At 47.7% G+C, this 16750-nt stretch overlaps 2 protein-coding genes across 2 annotated transcripts; one reads left to right on the forward strand and one right to left on the reverse strand.

The window, feature by feature from the left end:
* The first annotated feature begins 968 nt into the window (after positions 1-968).
* LOC307201749 (uncharacterized protein) lies at positions 969-7510 on the forward strand. The gene is made up of 4 exons (XM_079951122.1): positions 969-1028; positions 4236-4480; positions 5097-5615; positions 6890-7510. Exons 2-4 carry the CDS (start codon positions 4316-4318, stop codon positions 7355-7357), a joined length of 1152 nt encoding a protein of 383 aa, XP_079807248.1. The 5' UTR covers positions 969-1028; positions 4236-4315; the 3' UTR covers positions 7358-7510.
* Positions 7511-8127: 617 nt separating this feature from the next.
* Positions 8128-15110, reverse strand: RPL18 (ribosomal protein L18). Its single transcript, XM_079951186.1, has 7 exons — positions 14982-15110; positions 12016-12102; positions 11572-11679; positions 10234-10332; positions 9677-9800; positions 9493-9562; positions 8128-8274 (listed from the first exon to the last, which is right to left on the reverse strand). The coding sequence occupies exons 1-7, from the start codon at positions 14982-14984 to the stop codon at positions 8199-8201; spliced, it is 567 nt and encodes a 188-aa protein (XP_079807312.1). The 5' UTR covers positions 14985-15110; the 3' UTR covers positions 8128-8198.
* Between the last annotated feature and the right edge of the window lie 1640 nt (positions 15111-16750).

Below are 16750 nucleotides of genomic sequence, written 5' to 3' on the forward strand. Positions count from 1 at the left end.
GCTTAGTCATGCTGGCCACATGACCCGTAAAAACTGTCTGTGGACAAATGCTGGCTCCCTCGGCCAGTAAAGCGAGATGAGCGCCGCAACGTCAGAGTCGTCTGCGACTGGACTTAACTGTTAGGGGTCCTTTACCTTTTTAAGCTTTTAGGAACTACATGACACCATTTCATTAGATGCATGACATAATCTTGTGTGGGATAGCTCATTCGGTAAAGCTTGAGACACTTAATCTCAGGATTGTGGGTTCAAGCCCCACGTTGAGGAAAAAGATTCCTGCAATGCAGAGGGTTGGACCAGATGACCCCTGAGGTCCCTTCCAACTCTACAATTCTATGATTCTAATCCTCCAGTTGTTGGATTATTTTGCAGACTGTCTAGCTATAATTGAACTGTCACTATCTGTAATTACAGGAACATAAGGCCATTGGTCTATCTGGCTCAGGATTCTCTCCACTGACTGTCAGTAGCCAGGCGTCTCTTCCAGCCTTGCCAGGTGATGCCATGGATTGAAGCTGGCACCTTCTGCATGCAGAGCCGTGGATGCTCTACCCTTTGCCTCTGACCCCAATGATTTCCATTTGCCTTTGACCCCAATGATTACAGACCCCCGTTCCTTATATCCATGTGTCCATATAAATCTGCAAGGATGGGTGACACTTAATGCATCTGATTGAAATGGACTATAATCTACGGGAGTTTATGCCATAATCAAAGTGTTTAGTTTTTAAGGCGTCACGAAACTGTGTGTGTGTGTGTGTGTTTACTTTTTGTGATTCTCTCTTCCCTCAGGGGAAAAAAAAGTTTATGAGGGAATCCACTATATATTCAGCAACTAGGACCCAACTCCTGGCGCGCTTCACTCATTCCTTTCGAGTCTGATGCTGCCATCTTGGTTGAGGCAAAACCAGACCGCGCCTTTCGCGGTAGTAGAGACAGATAGGGCTGATTCACTGCGGCGGCCATTTTGGATCGGAAACGAGGCTGGGAGAGCGAGCGCGATGGAGTTGAGCAGCGGTCTCTCCCAGGTACTGAGCAACAGGGGTGCATCGCCATCCCCAAACCTGCCGCTTTCAGCCTGTCTCAGGGCTCCGCTTCTCCTCAGTATTGATGCTCCACAAATTCGGACAGCAATCCCTCCCTGTTACGCTTCATATATGCATCTGCACTTTATTGCTTCATAGAGAGAGAGGGGAGGGGAGAGAGAGTATTACGTCTGTATCTTTTTTCCTTGCACATTTTAATAGGATCCAAGTATTTTTGCAGCAATGTTTTCTTTATATGTGCCCATATCATAGCTGTCAACGTTTCCCTTTTTTTAAGGGAAATTCCCTTATTCCGAATAGGATTCCTCACAAGAAAAGGGAAAAGTTGACAGCTATGACCCATATATGAAAAATAGTCTGGATCCTGGAAGGATGCAGTTCGTCACTTTTGACTTAAACTATATATTGTAACAGCGGCTAACAAAACAGAGATCATCTTAAATTCACATAGCAAAAGGTTTCTGTATTGCTCTGATATCTTGTGTGTCACATAAGAGCAACCGAGGCAGAAGCAGAAACAATTTGCTGTGAAAATTTAATGTCTGTTATGTTAGTCGCAGTGATGTATGCAGGTTTTAAAAATTTGTATGGTCTGTCTTGCTTGCTTATGAAAGATAAGGTTGAAGTCATGGTGAATCTCCAAGTTAACCCCAAATCAGGAGAGGGGTTGTGGTGATTCTTGTGTACAGTGGTACCTCGCAAGACGAATGCCTCGTAAGACGAAAAACTCGCAAGACGAAAGAGTTTTTCGTTTTTTGAGTTGCTTCGCAAGACGGATTTCCCTATGGGCTTGCTTCGCAAGACAAAAACGTCTTGCAAGTTTGTTTCCTTTTTCTTAAAACCGTGCATTCAGGGGGTGCAGTTGCGACTTGACTTCGAGGAGCAACTCATAGCACGCGGTGTGGTAGCCTTTTTTGAGGTTTTTGAACTTTGGTGATTTTTGAAGCTTTTCCAAAATCCGTGCTTCGCAAGACGAAAAAAATCGCAAGACGAAAAAACTCGCAGAACGAATTAATTTCGTCTTGCGAGGTACCACTGTACATTAAAGACATGGTACTACTAAACAGGGACTCCTCCAGATGTTCTTCTTACTGCACATTTATGATGTTCTATGCTCATGATGCTATCACGGTGGTCAGACAGGATCCCACTTTCAATCCTGTAGTCACATTCCTCCATTCCAGTCAGATGCAAATATCCTGCAGCTTCCTGCTGATGTTCTGTAATTTTTATGCCACACATGTTCCGGTTTGATTTTGTTCCTATTTTGTTGCTCTACAAAACAATTGTGTGATAGTATCAGGGAAGCATCGCAAGCTAAAGCAGAATAAGTCGACCACTATTTTTGTGTCAAAGAACATGTTGCGGATGAAACTTGCAATAGAACATCAGTCTGGAGAGAACCACAAGATGTAATCCTCCTCCTAACAGGAATGCCATGAGCCAGTGTGGGTATGTGCTGCCCCCCTGTGGGCCAGAGATGGAGGCATGAAGAAGGAGCACAGACCTAGCTTGCAGCTGACACAGCAGCAATGTATCTCCTTCTTGGACATGAGAAGCAGAGATTTCTGGGAGAGCACAGGGTATTTGTGCAGTGTAAAATCAGAGAGGAGCCTCACTGGTTTGCTGGCAGGGGGAGGTGTGTGGGCTTCTTGGAAACACAGAATCCCTTGTTTCTTTGGGATGGCAAAGAGGCAAGCTTGGACTTTCCAAGGCTTATCTATTTATACGTACATAAATTTCTATACCACTAAACGAAAAGGGGGAGATCTTCTCAGAGTGGTGTACATAAAATTAAAGGTAAAAGCAGAGATCAGAAGAATGTAAAACTGCTCACATGGCAGGGTAACTTTGCAAAAATAAACACGTTTTTAAGCTAGAGTAAAAAACGAATCAACAAATTGAATTCCACAGTATAGAGTCTGCTGCTCAATTCCGTGTGGCACAAGGGACCAGCTAGCAACGCTGCTGCAGAACATATCAGGATAACAGGTAGGAATACATAGGGAAAGGTGGTCCCAAGGCTTTTATACACTCAGCATCTTCAATCTGGCCCAGTAGCACATTAGCAGACGGTGCAGATTCTTCAGTGCAGATAACCAGCTCCAGTCAACAGCCAGAGGTTGGGGTTCCAGTTTTCCACGACTGCAGCAGAGTAACTAACATGCCACAATAAATCATTAAGTGCAGACTCAAAGCAGCCATTCACAGGCAGAGGCAGAGCCAAGGAGTGGGTCTGGCTTGGGGGAGAGTCTCAAGGGCCAAGTACAAAGGGGCATTTGGTCCTTGAGGCCAAGGCTCTCTGTCCCAGCTTTAGACACACTATCCCTGGTTTGGATCGTTGTGGGGTGGGGTTGAGGGTTGCCTGAAGAACGGGATAAAAAAAATATTTAATAAATTGAATCACTCCTACTTCAAGATACCAGATACCAAAGATATATCTGCCCAAGTAATTAAACTTCTTCTTTGGCCCCCAGCTCTTCGATAGGTTCCTGAAGCCAAAACCCACACCCCACAAATAAATCCAGCAATAATAATGTACCAATACAGCCACATAGTGAAGCAGTTCGGTCAATAAAAATCCCAGTGTTGAAGCTAAAAGATTCAAGTAAGTAATATATTTATACCCCACCCACTTTGGGCAGCTCCCAACAGAATATTAAAAACAGGATAAAACATCAAACATTAAAAACCTGCCTAAACAGGGCTGCCTTCAGATGTCTTCTAAAAGTCAGATAGTTGTTTATTTCCTTGACATCTGATGGGAAGGCCCTCTGCCTGCTTCCCTGTAACCTCACTTCTCACAGGGAGAGAACCGCCAGAAGGCCCTCGGAGCTGGACCTCGGTGTCTGGGGTGAACAATGGGGATGGAGACACTCCTTCAGGTCTACTGGGCCGAGGCTGTTGAGGGCTTTAAAAATCAGCACCAACACTTTGAATTGTGCTTGGAAACGTACTGGGAGCCACTGTAGGTCTTCCAGGATAGAACAGTTTGGCATGGGGAGGGTGGAGGACAGAGATGACACCAGGTGAGCAATTTTGTTACTGTGCCCTTAGCCTTTCAGGGCACTACATTTCCCAAAGCTTCTTGGAAGGGGGCGAAGTGGCACCAAGGGCCAGGAATAAGGATGACCCTTGAAGCAACAACCACGCTGTTGAAATACCAATAAGCCGATCTTTGTCCAGTAGGCCTTCCCTCTGGTCCTGGTGACCTGGTTGTGGCAGATGAGCAGGTGAAAAACACCAGCGCGTCACCCTGTTGCGAGGGCATGGCTGCATTGCATGACCACGGCGCATACTGCATACCAGAAGGAGGACATGCCCTGAAGAGGCTTGTGAGGGAGTTGCAGGACACAGCCCACTGCCAGAGCGAGCACCTTCTTAGCCTGCAGGGAGCGGTGGAAGCCAACCAGAAGGAACACCGAGAGCTGAAGGTGAGGGTGACCAGTGACTAATAATAATTTTATTATTTATATGCTGCCCATCTTGACCGGGTTGTCCCAGCCACCCTGGGAGTCTTCCAGCAAAATATAAAAGCACAATAAAACATAAAAACGTCCTTATGCAGGGCTGCCTTCAGATGTCTCCTAAAACTCAGATACAGTGGTACCTCGGGTTAAGAATTTAATTCGTTCTGGAGGTCCGTTCTTAACCTGAAACTGTTCTTAACCTGAGGTACCACTTTAGCTAATGGGGCCTCCCGCTGCCACTTAATTTCTGTTCTCATCCAGAAGCAAAGTACTTAACCTGAGGTACTATTTCTGGGTTAGTGGAGTCTGTAACCTGAAGCATCTGTAACCCGAGGTACCACTGTAGTTGTTTATTTCCTTGGCATCTGACAGGAGAGTGTTCCACAGAGCGGGCGCCACTGCCCAGAAGGCCCTCTGCCTGGTTCCCTGTAACTTCACTTCTTGCCATGAGAGAAGTGGCAGAAGGCCCTCAGAGCTGGACCTCAGTGTCCGGGCTAAGTGGGCAAGGAACAGAGTTGGGTGAGGGCACCTTTGTGGAAAGCCATGCCAACGCCGCCATTTTGTCCTTCGCCGCACACAGGAGAGCGCGGACAGCGAGAACTGGGCTCTCCTTTCCCACCTCGGAGAGCGCGTCTCGCAGCTGGAGGAAGAGAACCGGAACCTGCGCTGGGAGCGGGAGCAGCTGGAGTCTGCAGGGGATCGCATGCGCAAGGAGCTGGATGCCAGCGGCGCCACCGTCCTCTCGCTGAGCAGGCAGCTGAGGGGGCAGCGCGAGGCCCAGGCGCACCACGGGGCCTTCTCCCTCGAGAGCGTCAAGGGCGACGGCAAGCGGCTGAGGTTCTACACAGGCTTCGACAGGTACCCCCGCCTGGTGGCCTTTCTGGACTTCCTCCTCGAGGGGGAGCATGGGGAGGTGGGGGGCCCGGAAGGCAGCCCCCACAGCGCCCTCAGCCCCGACAACCAGCTCTTCCTGGTGCTCGTCCGCCTGCGCCTGGGCCTGCTGCTTCAGGACTTGGCCTTCCGGTTCCACATCTCTGAATCCACGGCCTCCCGCTACTGGGCCAGCTGGACGGAGCTCATGGAGCGGAGGTTGAGACAAGTGAGTAAAGCGAGGCAAGAGCTCCTCCTTTCTACACACCCTGGAAAAACACCAGAGAGTTAACGAGAGGTGCAATGGTGTTTGTGAAAGGAGCATAGAATAATTGGGTGGGGACTATAGGGTGGGGGGGTAAGGAGCCTTCAAATGGTGCATGGTCACAAACTTTCTCTTCTGAGGCTTTTGAGGTGCAATACCCATCAGCCCCAGCAAGTTGGGAGGGCACAAGGCTGGTTGAGAAGGGCCTCTTCTGCCACAGTCCTGCACTGCCCCCCGGTGGATGAAGTCCAGTTCACACTGTTCTCCCAGCCCCATGTGTAGAAAGGGAAGAAAAGTGTGCCGTAGAAGCACACTCTATTGTCTATGGTTTGGATCCTGCCCCCCGCTTAATTTTTAGGCTGTTGCCCCTCCCAACAGAGAACTTTTTGAATTAAGTAGTGAAAATGGTATTTAAGAGCACAAATCCCAGTGAAAATTAACCCCGCTGTGAAGTCCCCATAAAAATTAAGTGGTGTATGTTAGCCACAACAAACTGGTCCTATTGGTTTCAAAGGGAGGACTTCACAACTTTTCTGTGGATTTGGACTGCGGCATGTGCGTCCTTGCTTTCCAATTTCTTTTGCCCCCGTCAGTTCTCAAATCAAAACAGAAGGCAGAACTACTGCACCCTTTCCTGTTGACCCTCTCCTCATTCCTTGAAACTCACAATCCAGAGATGAGAGCCCCCAGCCATCAAGCAATTTGGCCTATGTTTGCATTCATCTTTTGCAGCACAAGGGCCACATTTCTTTCTGGGGGCCATGTGCCAAGGGTGGGCAGGGGAACAAATGTAGTTTACCTTTGTACAGCAGGCTAGGTTTTTCTGCATACCCTCTATCTCCTGTCCAGGCAAGGAAGACGTCTCATCAAAGATGAAGAATTCAGGCAGGCAAAAGCAGTTAAGGAGCAAAGCAGGGCCAGTATGGAGTATGGCTTAGGTAGAGGGGTGTGGCCTGAGGAGAGTCCCAAGGGCCAGGTAAGAGTAGCTTGGAGGGCCAGATTCATCTCAGAGTCCGAGGTTCCCCTTTCCTGTTTTTAACCTAGAAATGCCTGTCAGAGGCAGTCATGCTTCTGAATACCAGTTCCTAGAGGGTAGGTAGCAGGGAGAGGGTACTGTTATGCTCAGATCCTGCTTGCAGGCTTCCCACAGGCTCCTGGTGGGAGCAGAATGCGGGACAAGATGGGCCACTGCCCTGATGCAGAAGGCCATTCTTACAGATGTGTTCTCCTCCCTCCAGATCCCCGTCGCCTGCAGCCAGCGCTACATAGATGCTTTCAAGCCACAGCAGCCACTCAGGCACCATGACGTGCCACTGGTGGCTCTGGACTGCGCAGAACTGTTGTTCGAAGCCCAGGGGCGGTCAAGAGGCAGAGGAGGAGATGCCCCTCAGGTTCCCAGGGCTCGGTACTCAGTGCACGGCTATGCTCTGGCTGCTCCCAGCGGGTTCCTGACGTTCGGTGCCGGGACTGGCAAAGAACTGCCTGTGTTGCCGCCGTTCCTGCAGGCAGGGCCTGTGGATTTGACAGCCCAGCAGGAGGCGGCCAAGAGGCAAGTGCTGAGCTTGCGGAGCCTGACGGACAAGGCTTTCGGCTACCGCTTCCTGCGTGTTGTTCACCCGCAGAACATGGAGGGCCAAGTGGGCAGGGCGTGGACCATTTCGTGCTACCTGGCTTGCCTGCTGCACGAGCCCATGGGGCTAGGCTAGGGCAAAGGAGCCCTGCTCCCCCAACAGTCTCAACACTTCTGTGTCACCTCCATTGAACGCTGCTCCTATTCCCACACCTGCATTGTAATTTTATTGCTGGGCCCTACTTGGTGTGTCAGAATCCATGCTGCAGAATGAATGCAACTTTTAGGACACCTGTGTTTCTGCTTTCCTTGACCACCAGTGATAGTAACCAGGAAACTAATCCAAAATTCATTTGATATGAATTTGGGTGCTTGGTTGAGCAGACTCAACATTTAGCAATACTTTTATCTAAAAAAAAAAAGTCTTCCCTAAACTGTATTTTAAAATTCTAGTTCAGTAACTGATAAGCACCAGCAGGGGTGCTTTTTCCAACCAACATGTCTCCCACCCTCCAGCTCCTGCAAATACTTCTCTTTAAGAAGTCTTCTCTCCCTCCCTCCCTGACACTTTTCTTTTATGTCTGACATTTCCAAAACACTTCTTTATCATCACCGGGATAGCTGCATCACTAATTTCGCTACGCTACATTTGCTCTCATGTTCTAAGAAGACATAATTATTGTATAGTATAATTATAAGTATAAGTATAATTGTATAGTATAATTATTGGGTCACCTCATCCACTCATGTTCAGTAAAGATTGTGGGAAGACTCAAAGTAGGTTGGGAGGGGAGAGACATCCTGAGAAAGACTGATGTTCAGGCAAACCAGACGTTGTTGGGTCTACAGCCTGCCTTTACAATCTTCCTAGCACTTGACTGTCTTAACAAATGACACGACATGGGGTTTTTAAATTTATATTTAGAATAGCAAATTTAATCCATCGCAGCACAGCCTTCAAATTTTCAAGACCCAATCTAGTTTTTGTAGCCTCGACTGGCACGGCGACCTCGAGCCCGCTCAAACTTGCGGCCCTTGGATCTGATGTATGGCCTGCAAAGTGGAAAATGTAAGAGGAGTTAATAACACAAATAGGAGCCTACTCTTGCTTAGTAGATATACTGCTTCAGGAAGGAAATGTGCGCACAGTAGCCTCTGAATTCAGAGGTGCTGCAGAATCGTGGGGCTCTCTTGCTCCCCCCTTCTATCCTTCACCTCCCTAACCCCAAAAAGGCTCCCCCCTCCCACAGACTGTCCTAGCTGCCTACAAGTGAGAAGGCGTCAATGGAATTTTACTCTACTTCCTCTCCCAAAATTCCCAGAGCTTCTGAAACCCAAGAGCTGTAATCTTGAGTCCAAACTCCTCTCCAACTTCTAGAGTACAGAGAAAAAGAGGCAAATGGGGGGTCACGGCTATATGGCAAACCATGCAAGAGAATGTGTCTCCAAAGGCAGGCTTTGTCAAGCTGGAATTCTCTATTTTACCAAATCTATTTTTCCTTTTAAGCAAATTAAATCTATAGGTGCTGCAGTTGAAATACTTGGGATTGGGAAGCCTGTTTTAATGCTCACAGGATAGCCTAATTAACTCTCTTAGGGGCAGCTATGAGGTTCAGAACACTATGGTGAGACGTCCAAGACTTGATTCCTTGGAAGAATGGGATTCAAAGGTCAGAAAAGGGAGAGTACATGCCTTTTAGGGCCCTTTGTAAGTATAATACTGAAGCTATACCACAGAAGAACAGGAAGTAATAAAGTGATTGTGTAAACAGGAGAAAAGTCATTTCCCCCCCTCAAAAACCTACAATTATCCTGAAGTGCAGCATAAAAGGTAAAGGTAAAGGTACCCCTGCCCGTACGGGCCAGTCTTGACAGACTCTGGGGTTGTGCGCCCATCTCACTTAAGAGGCCAGGGGCCAGCGCTGTCCGGAGACACTTCCGGGTCACGTGGCCAGCGTGACATCGCTGCTCTGGCCAGAGCCAGAGCCGCACACGGAAACACCGTTTACCTTCCCGCTGGTAAGCGGTCCCTATTTATCTACTTGCATCCGGAGGTGCTTTCGAACTGCTAGGTTGGCAGGCGCTGGGACCGAGCAGCGGGAGCGCACCCCGCCGCAGGGATTCGAACCGCCGACCTTTCGATCGGCAAGCCCTAGGCGCTGAGGCTTTAACCCACAGCGCCACCTGCGTCCCTGAAGTGCAGCATAGCTTTAGGCAAATACAGGTAAATGGGAAGAGGCTAGCAGGAGACCTGGAGCCTGAGGTACTCACTTAGTGTGGCTGTGTGGGGTTCCAGGGGCCTTGCCGAAATGCCTGTAAACTTCGCGAGCCTTCCTGGGTCCTGCAGGAGGCAAGTCAGAAAAGATGCTTTAGTCATACTGAGGCATCAGCAGCAAACTAGCACCTGCAAGAACTTCGCAAGCCTCGAGAGCTTGGTACCATCCTCCTGACTCACCAGAAAGCAGCACAGTTCCTTGGCCCTTGGGGGCAGCCATGGCCAACTGGTCAAAAGTCATGATCTGACCACCAGCTTTCAGGATGCGGGTACGGGCTCCTCGGGTCACTCTCAGGGCACAAACCTTGGAGGAAAAGGGAAACGGGTTGCAACGTGAGATGAAGTATGTCATTTGTTTGCTCCAAAAATAAAATTTGCACCTTCATCTATACCCCAAGCTAATTATTATAACTAGGGATACAATTAATTGATTGAATCAGAACATTCTGATTGGATAAAAGGATGCTCTCCTGATTAACCAGGCAGCAGACCTGGAATGCTTAGTTAATGAACTAAAACTCATAAACAGATCACAGTCCAAGCGATGGCCAGTCATCAACTGCATGTACAATTATAAGTTGCATGCGCCAACCACTTCCATGCCATCACATGCCTATTAGGCATTCCTATACACCTCCAGTTTTCAAGGCCGTCAAAGCAACATCCCTCTTGCTGCCTCAAGCCTCTTCAGTTCCTGCCCTTTGAACAGCTCCTCCACCAACAACTAGCCAAGCTACCTTCAGTTTGGGGATTTCCTGGATGCGAACATCATCCGTCACTGTACCCACCACCACAGCAGTTTTGTTCTCCCGGCCTGGGAGCTTCATCTTACGGATCTGGAAGAGGGAGAAAGAGTGATCACAGTGAATGTCCACGTATTAGCTGTCTGAACAGCTCCTTTTTTATATATGAATGCGCACCCAGGTTACTTTAACTGGGACAGCAAGAGAATGGATCTGCCTCTCCATTTCCTCCTATAACTTGCATTAGCATGATCAGCTGCATATCTCACTAGATTTACTGGGCCACCAACCTGCACAGCAACCCACTGCTTTGGGGTTGGGGAAGGAGTGCATTGCCCTTTTTAGTTTAGAAAAAAAAGTGGGGTGGGGGGGGGCGCGACATGATAAAGACATGGGGAGGGAAAAGTTATTCTCTCTCATAATACTAGAACCTAAGCAGCTGAAAGTTGGAAGATCCAGGACAGGGAAAAGAAAGCCTTCACAATATGCATACAGTGGTACCTCGGGTTAAGTACTTAATTCGTTCCGGAGGTCCGTTCTTAACCTGAAACTGTTCTTAACCTGAAGCACCACTTTAGCTAATGGGGCCTCCTGCTGCTGCCGCGCCGCCAGAGCACAAATTCTGTTCTTATCCTGAAGCAAAGTTCTTAACCTGAAGCACTGTTTCTGGGTTAGCGGAGTCTGTAACCTGAAGCATATGTAACCTGAAGCGTATGTAACTCGAGGTACCACTGTACTTAAACTATGGTATTTGTTCACACAAGATGCAACTAACTGCCACCAGGATGATGATGATAATAAGCATTATTATTACTCTATATGCCGCCCATCTGGATGGGCTTAAAAGAGGACAAGTTCGTGGCGGATATCAATGGCTACTAGACCCAATGGAGATATTCCATCTCCCCTGTCGGAGGTAGTATGCCTCTGAACAACAGTTGCTGGGAATCACAAGCAGGGAGAGTGCTGTTGTTGCCCTCAAGTTCTGCCTGTGAGTTTCTCATAGGCATCTGGTTGGCCACAGTAGGAACAGAATGCTGTGCAAATTGAACATTTCGACAGATCTAGCCAGGCTCTTCGGATACCCTTAAATAGGGAAAAGCCACACCATGGGCCATAGTCCTGCTCCTTTCCTTTCTTCCTGCCTTGCTCCACTGCTTGAAAAATGCTGGCAAAATCACAACAGAGGTGGCCGTTTATTCCTGAACTTGGATTTGGGGGGGTGGTGTGTTATGATAAAGCGAAAGATAGCAACTGAGAATTCCTATGTAGGGCATCCCGTAGAAGTGTATAAAAAAAGATAGAGAGATTGGGAGCGGAATCTGCACTTACCATGCGGGAAACGGACAGCGGAGGCCTGTTGGTGCGGCTCATAAAGAGCCGTTTCAGAATCACCTTGTTGAATTTTGCATTGGTCCGTCGAGCAAGAAATCTGTAGAGCTGAAGAGGCAACAAAGGGGCTGACAGGATACTTGGGGGGGTCTCGTTGGCCTGCCCCTTTGCCCTCCCTTTCCATATTATGTCCACAATTCAGCTTTCAGCCCAACAAGCCTCCAAATATAATCCGTTAATTCTGTTTTTCCATAGCAGGTCAGTCCCCCGCCCCAGCCTCCCAAATTCCTTAGAGCCTTCCTTCTGTAAAAAGACACACATTCCAGTATGCCACCACCACACAAATAAGCATGGGTGAAGGGGGGAAAGGGAGAAAATGGCCTGTGGGAATTCTGGCTCTTAGCCATCTCCGAAACCAAGGTTTTCAATCGCGCTGGTTCTCACCTTGACCAGGAGGCGAAGGTAGATATCCTGACTCTTAGGCTCTTTGCGTCGAACCTTCCGGTCCTTGTTGTGGCGTATGTCGACTCCCTGGGACCAAGAAAGAGAAGCTGTCACCTAAGTGGGTTTGTGCGAGAATCTGCCAGACGTGCCTATATACAACCACACCTCCCTCCTTTCTGAGATATAGAAATGTTGGATTTCTTTATGACTGGGCAGCATATACTGTGCCAGCCTTCACCAACCTGATGCTTTCTTCCCAGGAAACTCTTGTAGCTCTCTGAGGTAAATAAACTTTTCCTACAACTCTCAGCACCCTTAACTAACTACAGTTCCCAACATTATTTGGGGGAAGCCTAGACCATTTAAAGTGGTATCAAAGTGTTGGCAGTTAAGTTCCACTGAAAATAGTGGGACTTACTGCTTAGTAAATGTGCACAAAACTGCAGAGTTAATTTTGGTGGCAATTTCCCCCTCAGCCTCATTTATTTCTTCTGTAGAATGGTGCCAAATAAACAATCTCTCACATAGAGGTGCTTGTGAAGACAATCAACGTTCACAGACTTTGGGACATTTTGTATGCTATAAAGTGTTGCCAACTAGTTGTCCACCTTCTCTATTTGATCAGAAGGTTAGGTAAAAGAGAAGTTGGAAACTATTCTCAAAATTGCCCATGACAGCACTAATGCGATAAAAAAAAAGAGCAATGTGCAAGAGGAAAGAAGTACAGGGATTACACTAATCTAATTACAACAAGCAACTACAGTGGTACCTCTAGTTGTGAACACCTCTGGATACGTATCCTTTGGGCTACACATGTGGCAAACCCGGAAGTAACAGTAAGGTTTCCACCCCGCATGGATACGCAGACAAGGCGCCCCTGAATGCGAATGTTTTGTGGTAAGAACGGACCCCCGGAACGAATTAAATTCGTATCCAGAGGTACCACTGTAGATGCAAACCATTCTGCAAGTACAATGCCAAATGCACAAGAATGTTTCTGCAATAACTGAATACTGGGCTGGTGGCCCAGCTGCACCCCATCTGGTCAGGCACAGCCCAACTACTGTTCAATATGCTCTGGTAACCTCTAGGCTGGATTACTGCAACATGTTCAACGGAGGGTTGCCTCTGATGATGGTGCAGAAACTTCAACTAGTGCAGAATTCCATGGCCAGGTTGCTCAGCAGCGCAAGATGGTTTGAGCATATTACACTGATCCTGGCCCAACTGCACTGGCTGTGAATTAGTTTATGGGCCCAATTCAAAGTGCTGGTTTTGACCTATGAAGCCTTAAACGGCTCAGGACTGCAATATCTCAAGGAGCACCTCTCCCCATATGAACCTACCAGGACATTGAGATCATCCTGAGGCCTCTATGAAAGTCTGGAGGGTGGCAACATAAGAACGGGCCTTTTCTTTAAATGTGTTTGAGAGAGAGGGATTATCGGTTTGATTTTATTCTTATTTTGTGTGTTTTATATTGTGAACTGCCCTGAGATCTGTGAATGAAAGGTGGTATACAAATTCAATTAATAGTAACAGTAATAGTAATATAACCAAGGGAAGTTGTTATTCAAAACAAATTTGTCTGTGGTTTAAGCTGCTTGTTACTGCATGTAGTTTAATAATTTATTGTTTCACGACGACAGGCACCCCAAGTACATGATCATCTTCTGCACACACGAGCTCCATTCATCCAAGCCATTCTTTCGCATCAGAATCTCTTAATCACCTGCATGCTCACCTCCCACATGCCCAAAGGACCCACCATACTAAGCCCCTCTCTTTCTCTATCATGAATAACCAAGGGTTATGCCTAGCTGCAAAATCCATTCTCAGTGCAACTGCCCCATTCCCAGCTTCTAAGATGCCCCCCCTTCCCATTCACACCTGCATGGATAAAGTTCTATTACACAAAAGTAAACAGCATCTTCCATACTCCTTTCTCACTATGGCCACACCTACTACTGCTGCTGCTATGATGTTAACCTCACTGGTTGGCACCAGGAATGGGCAACCTGCAGCCCTTCAAGATGATGCTAGCCTGAAACTTCCACCGGAGCTAATCACTTGAACTTTTTTGTTGGCATTGATGGGAGCTGGAGTCCAACAACATCCAGAAGGGTCACAGGTTCTTTGTTTATTGGTAACAGTGAATTAAAACCCCATCTCCGTTCTAAAGCTAGTATGCTCCTCGTGCAAAGGCTGAACATCCACACTCCATGTTATTAAGAGGTACTCAGCTTTGAAAGGCTGAAAAGTGCAGTATTTTTAGAACCCAGGAAGCTGCCTTATATAGAGTCAGATCATTCGTCCATCTAACTCAGAACTGTCCACATGGATAGGCAGCACCTTTCCCAGGTTTCAGGCAAGAATCTCTCCCAGCCCTACCTGGAAATGCCAGGGACTGAACTAGGTACTTTCCACACGCCAGGCAGATGCCCCGCCACTGAACTAAGTCCCTTCCCAAAATGTCGAGATGGATATTGGCTGTTACAGCAAGAACTATAAATACCAAAGACGCAGAGCCTGAGAACGGCTACGTTTCACCTGGGTATTTAGAGCAAACTTTTCTGAGAAAGCATGCTGCAGCTTCTCGTCTGCCTTCTTTTTTACCATATAACGAGCCCGTAATCGTGTTCTAGATAAGACGTGTTTTTTTATGTCCCCCCTGTGTAATGTCAGGACGTGCACACACGCATGTAGACTCCCCCTTCCTCTGTCCAATTTTAAGCGGCTCCCGCAACGCTCCTAGGCCCCAAATCCATCCTGCTCCTGAAGAGAGACAAACACACACCCTCCGCGGTGTGTGTTTCCAGGCACCGGCTGCGCCCGCCAATACTAGTCTCCCCGGGCACTCCAGGCCCTTCTCCACACCGGCGCGGCACCACCCGCTGTCCACGCCGACTCCCCGGGAAGGATTGCAACCGATTCACTTCCCACCTCCCTCCGATATCAGGACTCACCATGGCAGCGTCAGCGGCGCCCGGAAAAAAGGGAAAGGAAGAGGCTGTAGGAGCGCAAAGAATTGTGGGGAAGGAAGGGGCGAGACGGGAGGAAGGGGCGTGGCTTCTGTTCTCTATAGTAATTCTAGGATGTGCACCATAGACGTACGACAACTGTAGACAGACAATTCCTTGGGTCGTAGACGGAGCTTCCTAGTTTCTTTTATTTACTGTACAGTACTGTATATCGTTTCCACTATACCCCTTCTCCGATAGGAAACGAAAGAGAAATCTCAAAGCTAATGCTGGGCAGCAACATGTAGTTAATACCGCCCGCCCACCCGAAAAAGTAGAAGCAAAGCCAGGATTTCAATGCTTTTTCAAGCTAAGGGGTGATTGTGCAGGGAAAATATAAACAGGGATGCTTTTAAAAAGAAAAGAAAGAAATGCTCTGCAGGTTGCAGATATATTCAGAGTTATTATTTCCATATTGCCATTTTGTGCCTGAGCTCAGTGAGTCATAATCAGCTCTGCAATGTAGTTTGGCTGTTGTTATTCCCATATTACGGTATTGATTGCATCATAATTACCATTTATAGACCACTTAATGCCAAAATAAGCTTCCAGTGGTTTACAAAGTGGGAGCATTTGTAACATAAACATTAAAATATAAACATTCATAATTAAAATACCCAATAAAACAATCCCATTAAAACAACACAGCAATTACAACAGGAAACTATACAGTAAGCATGTGGTGTTATCAACATGCCATCAGTAAGTTGAACATAATTATATTTTTATGTCATTCCAATCTCTGAGTGCTGTGAGATTCCAGGGGTTCCAGGCACTTACTCAGGGTTCCAGTTTCCTTTCGAATGTGGCACAGTGGAGACTGTGGTTTCTTTAGTATGCGTGGTTTATTTACACATATATCCAACCTGAGCCTATGATGGAGGGGCTCATGGCATTATCAGCCCTAAAGTGTCTTGCTTCTCCCATAGCCACAGCCTCTCCCTCTGCCTTTCCAGGCTGCAACTTTTGCCTCCAGCTTCTAGCTCACATAACTCAGCTCTCCAATCTGCCCTTTGGTCTTTCTAACGGGAGGTGGGCACCCTCTGGCAAAGATCCACACTCTTCGTCCTTCATAAAGAACTCCTCTTTAGCAAGCCATTACCAGGCTGGCCCGGCTATTCCAACAACTGAATCTGTGCTGGATCCAGAAGTTAGAAGGGGGACCCAGGCATTCAGCCTAAACCGCCCCCACCCCTCCAACTCATAACAACATAATAGGGTATCTAGACTAGATCTTTCAGGTGAACTTGTTTCACCAGCAATGTCTGGGTGAGGTTGTAAGAAGGATGTTTGTAAGAAGGATGCCCCTATGGAAAGTGACTTTTTCGACTCATTTGGTGCTCACGCGAAGAGAAGTAACAAACCAAAGCCTGCATTCCAGTAACAAAGATGGCTGCTATCGTCGGGGTGGGGTGGGGTGGGGTGGGGTGTTAAGTTCTCGCGCCTTCACCACTTCAAAGATGGTGCGAATAACGTGAACTACCGTGAGGCGTACCCTGTTCCTCACTTAAGATGATTTGCTGCACGTCGAGCGAAGCCTTGAAACTTCGCCCGCGTCCAAAATGGCCGCTACGCCTTCCTTTCTTCCTGGTCCGGACTGAAACGCCATCCTTTTCACTTACTAAAGATTCTATTATGGAAATAGAATCAAGTCTCTTTCTCGCTGTGACCTTGCCCCCACTACAAAACCCTGCGACCTCTCCTTTCTTCAAAAC

Source organism: Podarcis cretensis, assembly GCF_951804945.1.
Source record: "Podarcis cretensis genome assembly, chromosome: 13".
Classification (NCBI taxonomy): Eukaryota; Metazoa; Chordata; class Lepidosauria; order Squamata; family Lacertidae; genus Podarcis; species Podarcis cretensis.

Bases quoted from the DNA above. Each gene is read 5' to 3' on its own strand.
- RPL18 (XM_079951186.1), bottom strand. The intron at 9,801-10,233 runs GTAGCTTGGCTA...TTTTCCTCCAAG, and splicing joins AGGAAATCCCCAAACTGAAG to GTTTGTGCCCTGAGAGTGAC. The intron at 9,563-9,676 runs GTGAGTCAGGAG...TGCCTCCTGCAG, and splicing joins AGGAACTGTGCTGCTTTCTG to GACCCAGGAAGGCTCGCGAA.
- LOC307201749 (XM_079951122.1), top strand. From the start codon at position 4,316: ATGGCTGCATTGCATGACCACGGCGCATACTGCATACCAGAAGGAGGA. The intron at 4,481-5,096 runs GTGAGGGTGACC...CGCCGCACACAG, and splicing joins AGGAACACCGAGAGCTGAAG to GAGAGCGCGGACAGCGAGAA. The intron at 5,616-6,889 runs GTGAGTAAAGCG...TCCTCCCTCCAG, and splicing joins TGGAGCGGAGGTTGAGACAA to ATCCCCGTCGCCTGCAGCCA.